This window comes from Sminthopsis crassicaudata, chromosome 1 (genome assembly GCF_048593235.1).
Source record: "Sminthopsis crassicaudata isolate SCR6 chromosome 1, ASM4859323v1, whole genome shotgun sequence".
Taxonomy (NCBI): Eukaryota; Metazoa; Chordata; class Mammalia; order Dasyuromorphia; family Dasyuridae; genus Sminthopsis; species Sminthopsis crassicaudata.
Window position 1 is genome coordinate 509660709 of NC_133617.1, and position 17037 is coordinate 509677745.

Sequence of the window (17037 nt, forward strand, 5' to 3'; positions counted from 1 at the left end):
CTTAGATAAGTGAGCTGATTTTCTTGGGAGTGGTAGCTACTGCTCTAACTAAACCCATCAAGTGAGTTATCAGCTTGGGACTTAATGCCCCCTTCTTTCTTTAAAAAAAGTAGCAGCAACAATTGATAATTAGGAGAGAGATCAATCTTAAGCACTTTTTTCTCATTTTTTAAATGATCCGAATAGTTGAATACCTCAGGTCCCTATCAGTTTGATTATTAATACTTTTCCAAATCATTTAACAGATTCTAGGGAATTGATGGACGCAGGCTGGCTCACCACTTCATGGTGATCCCTTCATGGGCCCAGGAATATTGGTGATCTACTTTTTATAAAAGTCTGATTTTTCTGTCTCTCAACTTGGCCATGTCCTTTGCATTCTTTATTTCCCAATCTCTAGAGAGGTTCTGTTCCACTTAGAAAAAACTACTCATTCCTATAAAGTTGTTCTACTTAGTTTTCTCACACAATATAAGCCACAGGGATATCCTTCCTAATATTGTGACTATGCCACTGCTTCTGACTGTTTGGGGGCAGGTTGCTTATACTTATACAGTTATGAGCACATTTTTCCGGAACCATTAATACCTTCGGGTGGTAGAAAAATTGCCAACAAACTAAGCCAAATCTCAGTATGCTGCTGAAGATGCCAAATAATAATTGGTAGCTTAGGCCCTAGCAGAATCTAAGTTCTTTTAAGTCTTTGATGTTATGCAACAACACTGTTTCTCTAAAACATGAAGATTTTACTGAGGAACTTAAAATGAGTGCCATAAAAATAGAAACCAAGTTGGTTGGATTTTTGGTGAATTAGAATACGGAAGCACTTTAAAAGAAGGTTAATTTTCAACTCAAATCAGAAACCCTATATTGGCTGTAAGAGCTTTGGAAAAACTGGAGTAATAGAAAAATACCACCAGAAGCTAGTGAAAGATATTTATGTATTGATACTTTTATGTGTAGAGTATTTTTTATACTATAAAACTAAACCCCAGAGGACAAGCTACTTAAATTCCTCTTAAAGTCTAGCTGTTTGAGGGGCACAAAAGTCAAATTTTGTATTCTGTTTTAGTATATCCCTAATATTTGCACTAAAAACTTTATGATCCATCATATTTGCAATTATGCAAATAGACTTCATGACACTAAAATTTACTGACAGAGTCAAGTGACCAAATTGGTCAGCATGAACACCCCTTTCAAGTAGTTCCCTGAGGCAAGCTATGCCTGAAGGAGTCTCCTGGATTACAGGAAGACACACAACAATGGACTTGAAATCCAGAGATAGAAAAGTTCAAACTTCACATCTCTCAGAATAGTTGTAACTATGGATTAGTCACCTGAGCTTCAATTTCTTCATCTGTAAAATGGGTATAAAAACCTGATTATATACCGCACAGGGTTGCTGAAATGAGAACACATGTGAAATGTTTTATAAATTTAAAAGTATGTGTAAATGTCAGTTATTCTCTCTACTTTGTACCCTAAAATAAAATCCCATTTCCTACATCCTGGGTAGAGGGTTGGGAAAATCAAATGGGAAAGGATGAAGATAATGTACATAGGCACATACTGTCTTAAGCCCCTGAATATATTTAATATGAATAGGTACCATGAATATTATAAACAAATGAAACACCTTTTGCTTCATTGCACATGTCTCCATGGAATAATCATAGAAATATGTCAGTATGTCAACTCCAAAGGAAAAAACTACTTTTCAATTATATAGCAGAAGGAAAAACTTTTTTAGCTATTATTGCCTTATCTTAAGACATTACTATGTATGATGGGATACAAAAGAAATTCTAGCTTCACCAATACAATAGCATGTGAAAGAAATAGATGTTTTCAATGAGGTTACATGACATGGATTATGTAAAAGATCAGCAAGCATTTGCTGACTCTTATTTCAAGTGATGTGGCTGGGTCTCATGTCACAGTCTCTCACAACACAGTAGATTATGCAATCACTACCACAGGCAAAACCAGACAGAATTTTAAGGGGTCTTCAGAATCCCTCTTGAAAGCTCAACGTATTAAGATATGCTCTATGCCAATATATTAATGTTCTAAACATATTTTATTGCTCATAAAAATAATTAGCATAGTCTAAGAAACCTGGATTAGGTTAATAAGAATGTGTGAAGACACTAGTTGATGTGTCACCCTGGACCATCTTCCACCTACTCTATTTTTTTGATTTTTGCAGGAATTTTCAATTTATTCTATGTATCTAAAAATATTGCTATGTTATTATTTTAACCTTGCAACACCTGGAATAGGCAGAGAAGGATGGTCCACAACACTCCCAAGTGTAGCCCAAATCAAATGAAAGTATAATTAGGAAATATGTTAACAAAATAAAAATACAATAAAACATGGATAATATTACATTTTAAAGCTAAGTCAATATGAAGGCCACAGTGTATGTATAGATTATAGCTTTTACTTCTATTTGAGTTTGACATTATCATCTTAAAGACTATCTAGTTCAGCTACTTATCCAAAAAAGAGATGCTACACAGAGAAGGCCTAACACATTGTCATCCAGGGGTACTAGATTAAGTTTCTTTTCTTTCTTTCTTTCTTTTTTTTTTTTTTTCTGAGGCTGGGGTTAAGTGACTTGCTCAGGGTCACACAGCTAGGAAGTGTTAAGTGTCTGAGACCATATTTGAGCTCGGGTTCTCCTGAATTCAAGGCTGATGCTCTATCCATTGAGCCACCTAGCTGCCCCCTAGATTAAGTTTCTTAAATCTCTGACAGCAAGGATTATGTCTTATCTAAATTTTCTATATCTCCAGCACACTGTGTTCTGCACAAGAGGTAGGTGATTAAAATAATTTTTTTTGAAAATTAAATTAATTTAAATAAAATAAATTAAATTGTTGAATAATTAAAAAGATTTACTTTTATTGGATGAAGTTATCTCTTGATATAGTAGTATATTTAATTAAGTGCAGCATTATTCATTAGAAAGGGTTTTTTTCAATTCAGAAAACTAAGGAGGAATATGAACTGACGAAGAGTAAAGCAAACAGAACCTGGGAAATAATAAAAACAATCTAAACGAAGGAACAAAAATTAAATTGAATCATTGAATTTGACCCTGAATCAAGCTGATTACATGGCCAGCTTTCCTCTCTTTCTGAAGAATTAGGGGACACTAGTGTGGAACATTATACCCTGGTCAGACACTGCTGATATGTTGGCTGATTTTGGTGTTCTGGTCTCCTAATTCTGTGGACAATGCTCCCACCACTAAAACCACATACTTATTTTAGTACAACAGAAAACATAATTAACTACTGGTTCTAAGACCAGCACACAGACCTGACGTCAGAGATTCTCCCTGACTGGCACATATGAAGTGGTGTAGCCCTACCCTTTCAAATTCCTGTTATCATAAGTAATTCTTGGATCTCATTGAGATGCTATTGTCACTGGCCTGCTACTTCCTTGGCTTTTGTGTCAGGGGCCAATACCTTGCCAAATGCCCAGGGTTCTTCTTTGCCACCTGGCTTGCCTTCACTGGCAGTGAACCTCCATTCTGTGCTGGCAGATCCTCTTAAGTTTACATATTTCCTGTAAAACTCTGAGCAACTGACCTCCCTAGCCACAGCCTGTTTCTTATACTTTAAATAACTCCTAGTATTTTAAGACAAATGAAATAATATGACATGTTTTATAAATTTTTAAGTACTAAAAAAAGGCTGCTGTTAATAAGGATCTGCATTTTCATTTGATCATATACTACAATTACTGCAGAGAGTAATTAAGAGACACATTAGTACACAATGATTATGAATTGCTATAGCCAAAAAGATTCACTACCTTATAATCAACCTTTTAAGCTATAAGCTTCTCTAAATTTAGGTAGGTTGATCTTTGGCAGATAGACTCATAATCTGTCACCAGGTTTATACCTGAAATCCTCTGGTACAACTTTCCAAGGCTTCCTAGTAGTCAAGAGTCCAGCACCCCAGAGAAAGCAAAGAGAAAGATTTTACTGGAGGAAATCTTTTAATACCTTTCAGAAATGAAGATTATACTCCGAGAATTTTGAAATGTACAAGTGAGACACCTCACCTCCCCACCTGTCAAAAAAAAAAGCCTGACACAATCAGGCAGCACTCTGTTAACATGACAGATAACCTTCATGTGATCAGCCTTTTCTTTAATGAAGTGTGTAGGGAAAGTAGTAAGTAGAACAGGAAGGTAAAAAGGCATATCAATCAATCAACAAACATTTATCAGATGCCTACTATGTACCAGGAACTGTGCTACATGCTGAGAATAAAAGTATTTCCTGCAGTTAGGAAAACCGTAGCCTCTTATAAAGTTTTAAGATACTCTGAATTTTTCTATTGCTTCCATAACACTCTTTCTTATATTACCCTTTAATCTGCATAGATCTATATTCCTTAGTGGAAAAGTGATTCTAAAAGGGTATGTGTCTCAAGTGTTATTAGTTATGCCATGACATTTTGGGTGTCATGTTACTGCAAATAAGAGATTTCCCCCCAAAAAAATTTTTTAACATACATCTTACCAAGCATATTAATGTGGTAAACACAACATGTGCAAAAACAAAACTTGTCTATATGTGCACTCTAACTTTAAAACTGTCAGACCTTGAACTTGCAGCAAAGTCAACAAAAAAAGGGCATTCTTATTGAAGATAACTGTGCATTCTCAAGTCACACAACTATTCTACTTTGGCACTACCAACTTAGAATGTTCCAATGTACTGCAATTACTTATGGCAAAGAATATGGTTGTGAGCAAAAAGGTCTGAACTACTATAATTGAATATAAATTTCCTAAAAGCTAGGCTTGTCATTTATCACCATATTTCCAGTACCTACTATATAAAGAGGCTTTTAATAAATGTTTACTGACTATTACAAACTGAATTGAAGCCCAGGAGGCCCTAGTAAGAAGAAAAGAAATAGGCTAAGTTACAAAAGAGCATTCTAATTATGGTTTCTGAACACCACAGCATAGAGGATAAGAAGACTTATGCTCCAGTCCAGGTTCTGCCACTAAACAAGTGATGTGACCTTGGGCAAGTACTTTCTTTCACCTCTGAGACTGTTTCCCTCATCTATAAAATGATGGGACTGGACTTGATGCTTTTTAAAAGTTTCTTCTGATTTACAGCTCTATGATTCTATGTTTACTTATTTGATAATTACACGGCCACAGGCGACATGCCAGCACTTACTGGTTTTTCCTCTATAGCCTAAATTTACCACAAGTTGGCCATGAATTCCCTACATGAAAAATGGTGATGATGTGGGACAGAATTAAATCCTTAGCCATCTGATTAGTTTCCTTTACTGTTTGCCCTACCATATGTAAAAACTGTGATAACTGAAAGGCTGAGAAAGTAGTATCTAAAATACTTTTAAAATATATCAATTAAACTTTTAAAGAAGAAAAAAATTATATTACAAGTTGCAATAAGAACTTTGAGATACTTTTTAGGAATAGGAAAATGAACTTATTTTCTGAAATCTTTTGTTCTTAGTATATTTTTAAATACTGATAACACACTTCTATCTATTCATTGAAGCAGTGGTCCTCAAACTTTATATATGGGGCCAGTTCACTGTCCCTCAGACTGTTGGACTATAGTAAAAACAAAAACTCACACTCTAGCTCTGCCCCTCAAGCTATTTGCCATAACCGGTGGGCCACATAAAAGTCCTTAGAGGGCTGCATCTGGCCCACGGGCCATAGTTTGAGAACCCCTGCATTGAAGTATTTAACTTCCAAATGAAAAACCTTTACATCCACAGAATTAAAATAAAAAAAGGGTAAAATAAAGCTAAAGCTGCCCCTCTTGCCAAATACCCACCCCTTGGTGCATAGATATTCCCCAGACTTAAACTGTACCATAGTTGTTATTTACAAAGAGGATCCAGAAAGATGTAAAGTTATATTACAATCAATTTAATGGGAAAAAAACAACCCCAAAACTGAGATCTGGCACTTACTTCCTAAGGATGATCACAGCTCGACGCTCCTTGATATCCTGTGGTCGTATGCAGTGGGTGATTTCATCAGCAGCATATCCACTGAAAAAGAATATAGCATGTACTAAGAGTAGGCTGAGGTTAAGAAAAAGATTGGAGGTAAATGATTATCACTTCCTTTGATCAGGATTCTTCTCATTTCCTTTGGGATACTGTCGCTCATTCTGACTGCCAGGAAGCTAACAACCTGAACAGATATTCTTCCTCTCCAAATCCATTTATGATTCAAAATAAAGGAACTTCTCTCCTGTCCCCAAAGTTGGATATAGCAATTATGTTTATTACTTAAAATTGTTTCTTCTCAGTGGAGATTCTACCTTTTATCAAAAACAAGCTTGATTAAATATAGATACTACTTTTAGAACACATGGACATATGACAAATACTTTTAATGGAAAGGTAAGAAGGAAAAGCTGAGCAATTTACAAGATACCATATTATTTTCAAAATCCTTTCAGCTATTAAAAAACTATCAAGACTTAAAAAAATTCTCAATTAGTGAATTTTTTTTTCCCCCTGAACAGACTCAATATTTGTTAATCCTCAGTGTTGAGGGAATCAGAAATGCAGAAACTGATGGGAATAGTCAGATTAGCTTAATTAAGGCTACTGTAAGGGACAGGAAAAGAGAGAAAGATATTCAGACCATCTACTCTATCTCTCAACTCTTTGGCTTTATATAGAAGCTAAGGTAGACAAACTGATGAGTCAGCAGGGCAGAAGGTATGCAAGAGAAACTCAACAGCATTTTTCCCTAAAGCTACCACTTGCATCTCCAAAGTCTCCAAATCAGCTGTTTGATATATTTTAGGATTTACTATCATTTTTTATATTTATTGTAACATAATAAATAATTCAAAATTGCTTATAGACCAGGACTATTTGATAGCTAAGAACTTTCATAGCAAACTGTTCTTCAGAATTCTTTCCCAGTTGTCATGTCCAAAGTAATCAATTAAAAAACCCTGAAAAAATCATTCTGATCATAAGAAAAAGTCTCTTAAATATCTTGCTTAACCAAAATAACCTCTAATTGAGACATGTGATAAAGGATCATTCTATGCTTAAGTCTCTTTGTTTTATGTTCAGGTTTTGATGAAAGTCCTTTTCAAAAGTAGTATTAGCATCAAGTCCACTTGGCCTCTACTACTCTAAACTCAACCTGGACATACTTGACAAGATATTATAAAATGGCTGGTACTATTTGGATGGGGGTAGGGAAAAAGAACAGGAAAAAGAGAAAAGGTACCTGATACCCTACTGGAAGGAGGCAAACAGCTATTCACCCCATGTTCTGTCTAAGAGCCAGGCTACTTTTGGCTTAGGTCTCAGAAAGTCTGACCTGGTTCCAAGCCCTGTGTCCCTTCAAGGTTACCAGGATGGTTCTTGTCTAGCCTCAGGAGATCACATCCACAATAAAAGATTTTCTCAGAGTGTCTTGAACTAAACCAGAGGCCATTGAAAACTACAGAGCAAACCACAATTCTTGATTTAACTCTGGAAATATCCAGGTGCCTTTGGATCAAATAACTTAGGGCTCCTATCTCTTGAATTTTTTTAAAAAAAGGTCTCAGTCAAATCCTTTGGGCTAGCTTAGACAGGCAGAACAATTACAAATCTTATAGCATTTTCTTCTTTGTCAATTTATCTACCAGAGCAAAAAATGTCATGAAAAGTGGACAAGGTCAATCTCCAAATGACTACGAATTCTGATACCAGCTTTAGACAAACACCCCTCCCAGATACTTAGATATGAAAGTGTTATTAACCTGTTAGCCAGTAACAGAGCTGAAATACATTATCTTCAAATTTGCTATCATGGGAAAGCTTGTCAAAATGCAAATTCTGGAAAAAATCCAGACACTTAACAATTTTTCTTTAGTCTTTTTTTAAAAGAAAGAAAGAAAAAACCCCAGGATTCAAACTACTACATGTCATCCTCCTACTAAAATGAGTCAAAAGAACTGAAAAAGGATAATATTAACTGTTCCAATCATTTTACAATATGTAAGTGTGCAGTATCATAGATTATAAAAGTTTAGCTACTTCTAGGACCCTTTAGCTCAGCTTAATCTTAATCCTCTCAGATGCTACTCCTACTCCCTCTTGTGGTTGCTTTAATTCTGGCATATGGTTGAAGCATCTGCTACTAAAATGTATTAAAACTCATCATTAGGCTTTCACTATACCTTTGGCTTTCCTATCACAGTATGATTATGTAAGTCTTTGGCAATCTCCAAGAATATCTTGTCTGTAAAAAAAGAAAAAAAAAGGAGCCTATACTATTCTTTTATAAATTGTTTTTAGCATGATCATAATCATTAATGAACATAATTTGTTTCAATATACAAAGAAAAAGAGAATCATAGAAGAAACAAGTTGTTAAGCTTTGTTCCATCAGAAAGTGTTGAGCTGAGAGTACATTAGGGTTATTTACCACTAAGGAGCCTATTTATTGCAAGAGAGCCTGTTTAAGAGAAGCTGCAGGCCAGTTTGAAATTCAATACATCCAAAGTCCAATGCACTCTTGGCCTGTGGAAAGGAGTCAGTGCTTATTATTTTATCTCCAAAGGAAAGAAAGTTTTTACATATATCTGTCAGCCTACATAATTATTATGCTGATCAAATAGGAAAGCAGTGACCACTTTCAGTGTTTCCTTGTATCACATCCTAAGTCTCTTCTCTAGGGAAAAAGATTTGAAAAATGCATGATCAAGACAGATTTGCTTTCTCCTTAAAAACACTAATTGGGGGCAGCTAGGTGGCATAGTGAATAAAGCACCAGCCCTGAAGTCAAGACCACCTGGGTTCAAATCTGGCCCCAGACACTTAACACTTCCTGGCTGTGTGACCTTAGGCAAGTCACTTAACCCCAACTACCTCAGCAAAAAACAAAAACAACAACAAAAACATCATTTGTCAAGTTTGTCCAAAGAGGATCAGAGGGACATCTTGAAAATATAGGTTTGGGCTATCTATCTAGGGTCCTCAGTTCTCTTAGGGGCAGTGGATGATAGAAGTAACTATTCACATTTATGTAATACTAGGACTGATATGCTTTTCTTTACCTAAAAGGTAGGCAATGCATATATTTTTTCCACTCTGACAGGTGAGGAAACTGAGGTTTAAGGAAGTTAAATGACCTTCTTGCTCACTGTCACTGAGCTAGTAACTGTCTGATTCAGGATTCAAACCCAAATCTTGTACCTCAGTATGCTACAACCCCGTGCTACAATCTACTGGAAAATAACGTAAGAACTCCCAGTAATATAAACCGTGTGTGTAATATATTTGCTTTTCTTTTTGAAAGTAAGTTATTTTCTACCAAGGCATAGTAGTGATCTCAGGTGGAAATTGTTCATACATTCCTCAAACGCCATAAAAATACATACAAACCAATATATATAAATATAAAATACAAAGAAAATCCAAAAAAAGGAATTAATGCTTGTTTGACTCCAAAAGTTTAGAAGACTGGGGAAAGAGGAGGATGCTTCAAACTAAAAAGGTGTCGGGCTTACCCTAATCCTGATTCTGACTACATAAAACATTAAATTCTGAAGCCTGTGATCAACCTTTTCTCAAACTGTTCAATCACATATCCAGACTATCATTTGCCTTTGTTTTTATATTCTCTTCCGTAACATTCCCACCCTTTCCACCAACCCTTATGCTTAGCAACTACAAGGCTTGTTAAAGAATTTTTTGAAGCTTGTAGTACAGTTATATTTAGAGAGATGGTGTGTAGATATCTAGAGCAGATCTGACCATGTAAACCTACTTACTATTCATAAACTTCAATAGCTTCCTATTGCCTCTAGGTTGAAACATGTTTGTGTGTTTAGCTTTTAAAGTTCTACACAATATGATACAAAACAATTTTTCCAATCTCACTGGGCATCACTCCCCCTCCTTCACTCTGAAACTAAGCAAACTGGCCTTGCTCCTGTTCCTCATCATCTTGTCTCTGTGTCTGTCCCATTATGATTGGAATATATGTTCCTTCTCTTTCCTCCCTTCTCTATCTCCTTCCTGAAGCATAGAGATTGTTCCATTCTTTATATTTGTAGCACTAGTGCCCAGCAGTATCTATAACATAGCATACACTTAAATGATTGATAGGATACTTTAGCATACATAAAATCTTAATTAAATGGGATAATCAATCAATCAATAAACACTAAATACCTTCTATGTGCTAGGGTAACACATTCTGTTCTTTTCAGTCATGTTCTAAGTTAGAAAAGTTCTGAAAACAAAATTAGACCCTCTGAAGAACTAGAGTTAAGCTGTGACCACAACTGTGCAATGTGCAGCCCTAAAATTTTTCCATGGCACTTAAAAGAATGCACAGAAGTTTCTGAAAGATAGCAGCAGTACATTTGACTTCTTTTCTTTTGTCTTCTATGTATTCCTTCCTAAAACAATCCAGAATGGAACTCTGGCCCAAGACCATCTGTGAGTTTGCTCCATTTGTATAAAACATCGTTAGGGTTTGAATATTTTTTGCTATTTTTTGTTTTGATTTTCTCTTGAACTGGATTAGTGAGGTACCTTAAGAGCTGTCTGTCCCACTTTTTGAACTATTTTAAGTCAAATGCTGAATTTTGCTTTCAGTAAGTAGATATCTTCTCTTATCCCACAATTAATAATGATAACAGTAAATAAGGATTCCTTATTTATATAATTCATTTTATATTATAAAATACTATACATTATTATATAATCTAATATGTTATATATTCTCATATTACATAATTTATACTATTCTCTAGAATAACAGTAAATATGAACTCTCCAGGAAATTATTTCAATTAAAAATGTAATTTCTATATTTTGGTCTGATAAATTCCATCTCAAAGCATGAAAGAGAAATTTGCTAAGTAGGTAAGAAGATAATAAATATCTTGGAGGAATAGAGTTGAGGGGCCTATCTTGTTCTTTTGCCCAAGTACTTAAATATGTATTAAAGAATAAGTGAGGATAGAGCCTATTACTGATGGAACTAAATGAGTGAGCCGCAATACCATTGAGGCAGCAGTTTCCAAGTGAATTTAGCAAAAGGCAGGACAAAACTTTTGTTTAGAACAGATTTCCATTGTCACTTCAAATATTTTTATATGATCTTCAAAAGTTGTTTTACATACTGACAACTATTAAAAATTTTTTTGAACCCCCTACTATAATTCTCAAAAAGAGAGTAATGTGGATGAAGCTAAATGAAATTACTAAATGAAATCATGATGCAGTAGAAAGAGTATTGGACTAAAGTCAAAAGGGTTTGCTGGCCTGCTGCATGTCACCTTGGGCAAGTCACTTCTACTCTGGGTCCCAGATTTCTTCTCTGGATAATGAAGAGATTGACTGATTAGATAATCTAAGGTCCTTGTAACTCTTACTCTGAGAATCTGCCTTTCTACCCACCCCTATTACACTTTTTCTTAAATGGACAGGCTGGAGGATTTGAATTGGTCTTGGTTTCATTCATATGGGGAATATTTCCCAAGTGAGGAAATTAACTGTATGCTTTGAAATTTATAATTTTAAAGAGTTCCTAGAATAGATATTAGGTGACTTGCCTGAGGTTACAGAGTCAGTATGAGTCAGAGGTAGGCCTAGAACCCAGATCTTCCAAATTTTAATAACAATTCTCTACTCATTACACACTTTTCTGTCCAACCTGAAGCTTTAAATCCTATCAGCTGAAAGTAGAATATTTGGGCTTATTCTTAGTAAGAATAAGAAAATAAGGATTCCTCCATAAGTTAAATGACAATTGAAAAGAATTTAGAGAAAAACTAAGATGTTAAGAGGTCAGAGACTTTAGAGGAGCATTCTGCCTGTCTATAGAGGGAATTGATAAAGTTCAGAAATAGCATCTGAACCCATTTTGGAAATTCAGGTAAGAATTCTGAAAAATAAAATTTCCTAATTATTGCTTTTTCAAGCTTGGTGATGTTTGGGGGAAAGAAGGAAAAGGGGGAGACGAATCAAGCTGACCTTTGCTTCCAGTATGCACCAGGGTACAGTGGATAAGAGCACTAGATTTGGAGGCAGAAAGTCTGGGTTTGAATCCTAGCTCTGCTATTTACATACAGTGCTTGGCATATTAAACACTTAATAATCTACTGTGTGATATTGGGCAAATAACTTAAAATTTCTCTGGGCCTCAATATCTTCATCATAAAGTAAGGGCTACCTAGCACATATTAGATAACCTCTAAAGAAGGGGTTCTTAACCTTTTTTTTTTTTTTGGGTCAAGGATCCCTCGGGTAGTTTAGTAGAGTTTAGGAATCTCTTCTCAGAATCATTATAATTATTATTTAATAATTGAAAGAAATGTTAAATTTAGAGATTAGTGAAAATAAAGATGTGATTTTTTTTTGTTCAAATTCACTAAGCCCCCTGAAATCTATCCACAGATCAAAGATTAAAAAGCCCTTCTCTAAAGTCCTTTCAAGTTCCAAATTTTTGATGAAGATTTCCAAGTGTTTCTTCTTAAATGCCATCATCACATAGACTATCTATCCTAATAAAAAAGTCTTACTTTAGAAATCCTAAAAATAAATAATTAGAAACTTGGGTGTTTTGAGCTAAAGTTTTCAAAGAAATAAAAAATTTTTCTGATAGTATAATTCTGTTAGTGAACTCTTTCGTCAACTAGGATGATTTAAAAACTTTTCCCAAGCAAGGTTGTGTCTGGGGGGAAGGCTATATGATTTTATACATATACACATATATTTTAACCATATTAACTAAAAGGATAACATGACAAATTCTACTTTCAGCAGAAAGCATTTTAAGTCCTAAGTGAAGTATCAAAGTTAATAATTTACAGGTACTCCAGTATATGTTCTTGCCACAAATCTGTACAGATCTGGCTTTAAAGAGCCCTTTGGTAAGTCTCCCTGGGGATGGACTACAGTAATTTCATGCTACGTGGAACTATTTGGGGTCAATAATTTCAGAGAGGTTCTTGCTGGAAATTTCTAGCCTAAAAGGTACTATAAATAATAAGTCTATATTGGAATAAACAAACAGATTCTGTAAAACAAAACAAGTCTCAGATATTTGGATTTTCAGTGGTGTGGAATCCAAAATCCTGGTTTCTATGGTGTTTTAGATGAACAAAGAAGCAAAGTATTACTGCTGCTGCTGCTGTTTATTTATTTCCCAGACACAAACAACCTTCAGTTAACTACTCTGTTTGGAATTCCCTACTATTGCAGCATTATTTTGGCTCTTGGAACCTGATAGGATTCTTCCCTCATCTACAAACAGTGAAGCAACAACCATTTCCACACCCAAATGATAGAAACAGTGTTTCCCCAATGCTGTTCTAAAAAGAATCCATGGAACTACATTTCTCTATACATTGCTGCACTTTAAAGATTAAACTACTAAAACTTAAGATTTTCAGGATAGAAAATTAAGATCAACATTACTTTTTTGTGATGGTGCTTTTTGAAATAAGAGGATTTCAAGTTATCTTATGACTTAAGAAATAAGGGATTACTTTTCTGATTCTTGAAATTTCTGAGCTAGAATGAAGCAGTTTAAAGTAAAATTTTACTTTCTCATTAAAATCCGATGATAAGGCAAATATGTTACTATTCTAATTGAAGGGTAAAGAACAGGTCAGAAGAATGTAATACTAAACTTAAAATTCAGAAAGGACACTCTAACATACCTCCTTACAAAAGACTGAGATCAAGTGCTATACTTGGAATCAGGGGATCTGGGTTCAAATATCTCCTTAGATAGTTACTGTGTGCTATGCGATCATTAACCTCTTTGGGTCTCAAGGTGCCTCTTCTTTTTCCATCTCCAGAACTATGATCCTATGAGAAATAACTACACACTCAAGAAAACAAAACCTGCATTTTATAAGGATTTAAGGCTTTACCAGCTTGGAAAAATCTTACCTATCATTTGTGTTGAATGCCTTAAGGCTAAGTTTTAGCAATGTTCTTCTTCATCATTTCTGGAGGAAGAGGAGCAAACTTTCCTGGTAACATTTCCCACTTTAAGATCAAGTCTGAATACTAGTTCAACCCATAGGATAAGTCAACCATCATAAAGGAAAAAAATTTACAACGAGTAATTATTATCTTAAATAATGGAAGTCAGCTGAGAGTTATGGATTAAAGAATGATGGCAGATTCCCTACCGTCCCTTCCCTCATTACCTGAGCACAGTCACACTTCCTCTCCTCACAGGCAGGAACAGCACAGGTTCAGAGACCCTGATGGGCTTGAATTGAAACTTGCAGCCAAAGCAGAGGGCGGAGTCACTGAAGAAAGAGACTGACACTATGGGTCTCTCAAAGATGTGGATGGGATCCACATGTGAGACAATGCAGCCTCCGGGCTGGTAGTCATTGATGACTGCGCTGTTGACAAAGCCTTCAGGGATGACTCGGTGCTCCACCAGCTTCTGTATCACCAGCTGGTGCACCCACTCCGGAATTTCATCCACGTCTCCAGGTGGGTAGAGCCGCTCCTGACCCGGACCTCGCTTCTGCAACTGGGATCCATAGGTATAGCCCTCTCCAAAAAAGTACTTGTTGCGGAGGGGAGCCCGATCCACAGTGTGCTCGTTATACAACCCTTTCTCTGCTCGGGACACCACCTCGTCGATGCGGGCCTCAATTTTGGCACACTCATCCTGGCTGAAGAGGCGGATTTGCCGGATGCCGCTCTTCACTTTGCGGGCCTCCTCCTCCTTCTGCTCCTCGTAGTCACTGCGCTCAGAATCTGAGTCTTCATGGTATTTACGTTTGGCCGGGATGGTGTAGGGCTCAGCAGCTGCAGCAGCAGCAGCAACGGCCACCACGGCGGGCTTGTAGTTATCCCGCGATGTCATGGACTTGAGTTTCTCCCTTAAGTCGGTGTAGCCGCTGGCAGCAGCCATAGTGCTGCTTCCTACCCCACCCCCACCTTTCCTCTATTGATCTCCTAGATACCCGACTCTGGGAACTGGAGAGTGGGAAGTGCTGCTGCTATTCATGGCCTGCACCAGCTGTATGCGAATGTTCCTTCTGAAAAAGACGGTTTGCCTACAGCCCTCCAAAGGTAGATTTTAAGGTCCCAAGGATCCCCCTTTCCTCTAGGAGATGGAAGCCGGGAAGGCTGAAAGGGGAGGAAAGATGGTCCTTCAATCCTCCATAGGTCGGTCCCTTCTCAAAGCATTTGAGAACGGTGCGGCTTCAATGCTTCACGGGGGTTTTTTTCCTCCCCTTTGGGGAGGGCGATGGGTCAGGGCAGATATCTTCTCTCAGGTTCTAGTCTTGGATGCGATAAAGCCCGCAAACCTTTGTGGGGAAGGTCAGCGCAGTCCAGCTCTGATCCCCTTCCTCCTGGGAGGTCTGGAAGCTCTCCTTGTGCAATGGGGGTAGGACAAGATCCGAGGATCGAAGCCCAGTTTGCCAGAAGTAAACCCGAATCGTCCGGGCGCGCTCCCCTTTTTTCCCTTCTTCGGTTGAAGGACAGGTAGGAATTAGCAAGCGAGCAGGCGGATTCCTGGCTCTTCGAGGGGCTCCGTGGCCACCTGGAGGCCTCAGCCGCAGCAGCCTGACTATGTCATACAGAAGCAGCAGGGCCTCCTCCCGGGATCTCTTCAAAGGTCTCCAGCTGACGGGAAGAACACATCACCAGGTCGCCCAGATCTCTCCCGCCGCCTCATCCCACAGTCCCAATGGCAGCAGCCGTCTGGGGAGCAGAAATCGAAAAAAATCAGGTTCCAATTAAGTGGGATCAGGTTCCGCTCTGCAGAGCAGGGTTTTCAGGAGCACTTTAAAGGACTCCTCACTACGTCACAGGGCGCCAGCCCAGCATACTATAGACCTGGGGCTAGTCCTGTCCTAAGCGGGATCCTCACCACGCAGGCGCCACTCCACCGGCAACAGCGGGTCCTCCGGCTTCAGTCATGCGCGTCAAGATGGTCCCGGGCAGCGGCAACTTCAACGCATGCGCATGGAAAACCGCTCGTCGTTTGCTCCCCTCCCCCAACCCCTCAGGGCTACGAACCCCCTAGCAACCTGCCTCAACACAGCGCTGGGATGACTTTCCTCGGGAGCTGAGCGGCTCCTTTCACCTCCTTCCCGGTGTGGGGAGGGTTCTGCACGTTGTCACTACTGTTCCCGTGCCTTGTCAGGACATCGTCGAGACACCCGTAGACTCCTCAACCCCCTCCACGTACAACCAGGGGAACCGCCACAACCTACCCTGTGGTATTGCCGCCCCCTTCGCGCTTGCTCTTCTTTTATTGGTCTGTCAGCCACTCAGGGGGCGGTTCCAGACTTGGTTTCCGGTGGCTGATTGATGGAGAAGCCAGTCAATCAGAAGGGTCGCCCTAGTTATTGCGTCCCCGTCGAGGACCCCTCAGGGGTTAGTGGGTAGTTAAATTATTGCCTGTTACTGTATGGCTACGGAGGAAGCCTCGGGGACGGAAAGTTCCAAACTCAGGCTCAGCCACGGCTGTATGTGCACCACGGCCTCGGCTCGTGAGTTCGAGCGATGACTCGCTCCAGAAGCGGGGAGTAGGCACCAGCGAGGGCACCCCTCTCGCTAGCGCCGTAGCCTCCGGGACGTGACTTAGGGAACGTCTGCAGCTGGAGGTGTCGTTGGCGCGCGCCTGGCAGAGAGAAAGTACCTCAGAGAATTAGCCTCGGGAATCCTAAACCTAATGCGCCTCTAAGTAGATGAGGGCGCCCTCTGCCTTAAATCCTTGGGGACGAGAGCTTTTGTTACGGATAATGCAAAACAATGGATAACCGGAAACATTTTTTTCTTTTGAAAAGTAGTTCATGGTTTTGCCTTCCCGCCCCTCCCCCCCAAAGTCACAGGTTTTTATTTTTGTGTTTTTTAGAATTGAATTTATATTCACATTTTTTGCTGCTGTCCCTAGTTTCTCCCAGAGCCATCCAAATCAAAACCATTTTTAAATATAAGATTTCATAAGTATATTAAAATATATAAATAACATTCTAATGAT

At 38.2% G+C, this 17037-nt stretch overlaps 1 protein-coding gene across 1 annotated transcript in view; it reads right to left on the minus strand.

Moving 5' to 3' along the window:
- Positions 1 to 16290, minus strand: part of ALKBH5 (alkB homolog 5, RNA demethylase) — a 29933-nt gene extending 13643 nt beyond the window's left edge. Inside the window, exons 1-3 of the mRNA XM_074281554.1 lie at positions 16086 to 16290; positions 14231 to 15752; positions 6003 to 6083 (exon numbers count right to left, since the gene is read on the minus strand). Coding sequence (XP_074137655.1) covers positions 6003 to 6083; positions 14231 to 14955 — 806 coding nt within the window. The 5' untranslated portion in view covers positions 14956 to 15752; positions 16086 to 16290. The remainder of the gene's footprint in view (positions 1 to 6002; positions 6084 to 14230; positions 15753 to 16085) is intronic.
- Between the last annotated feature and the right edge of the window lie 747 nt (positions 16291 to 17037).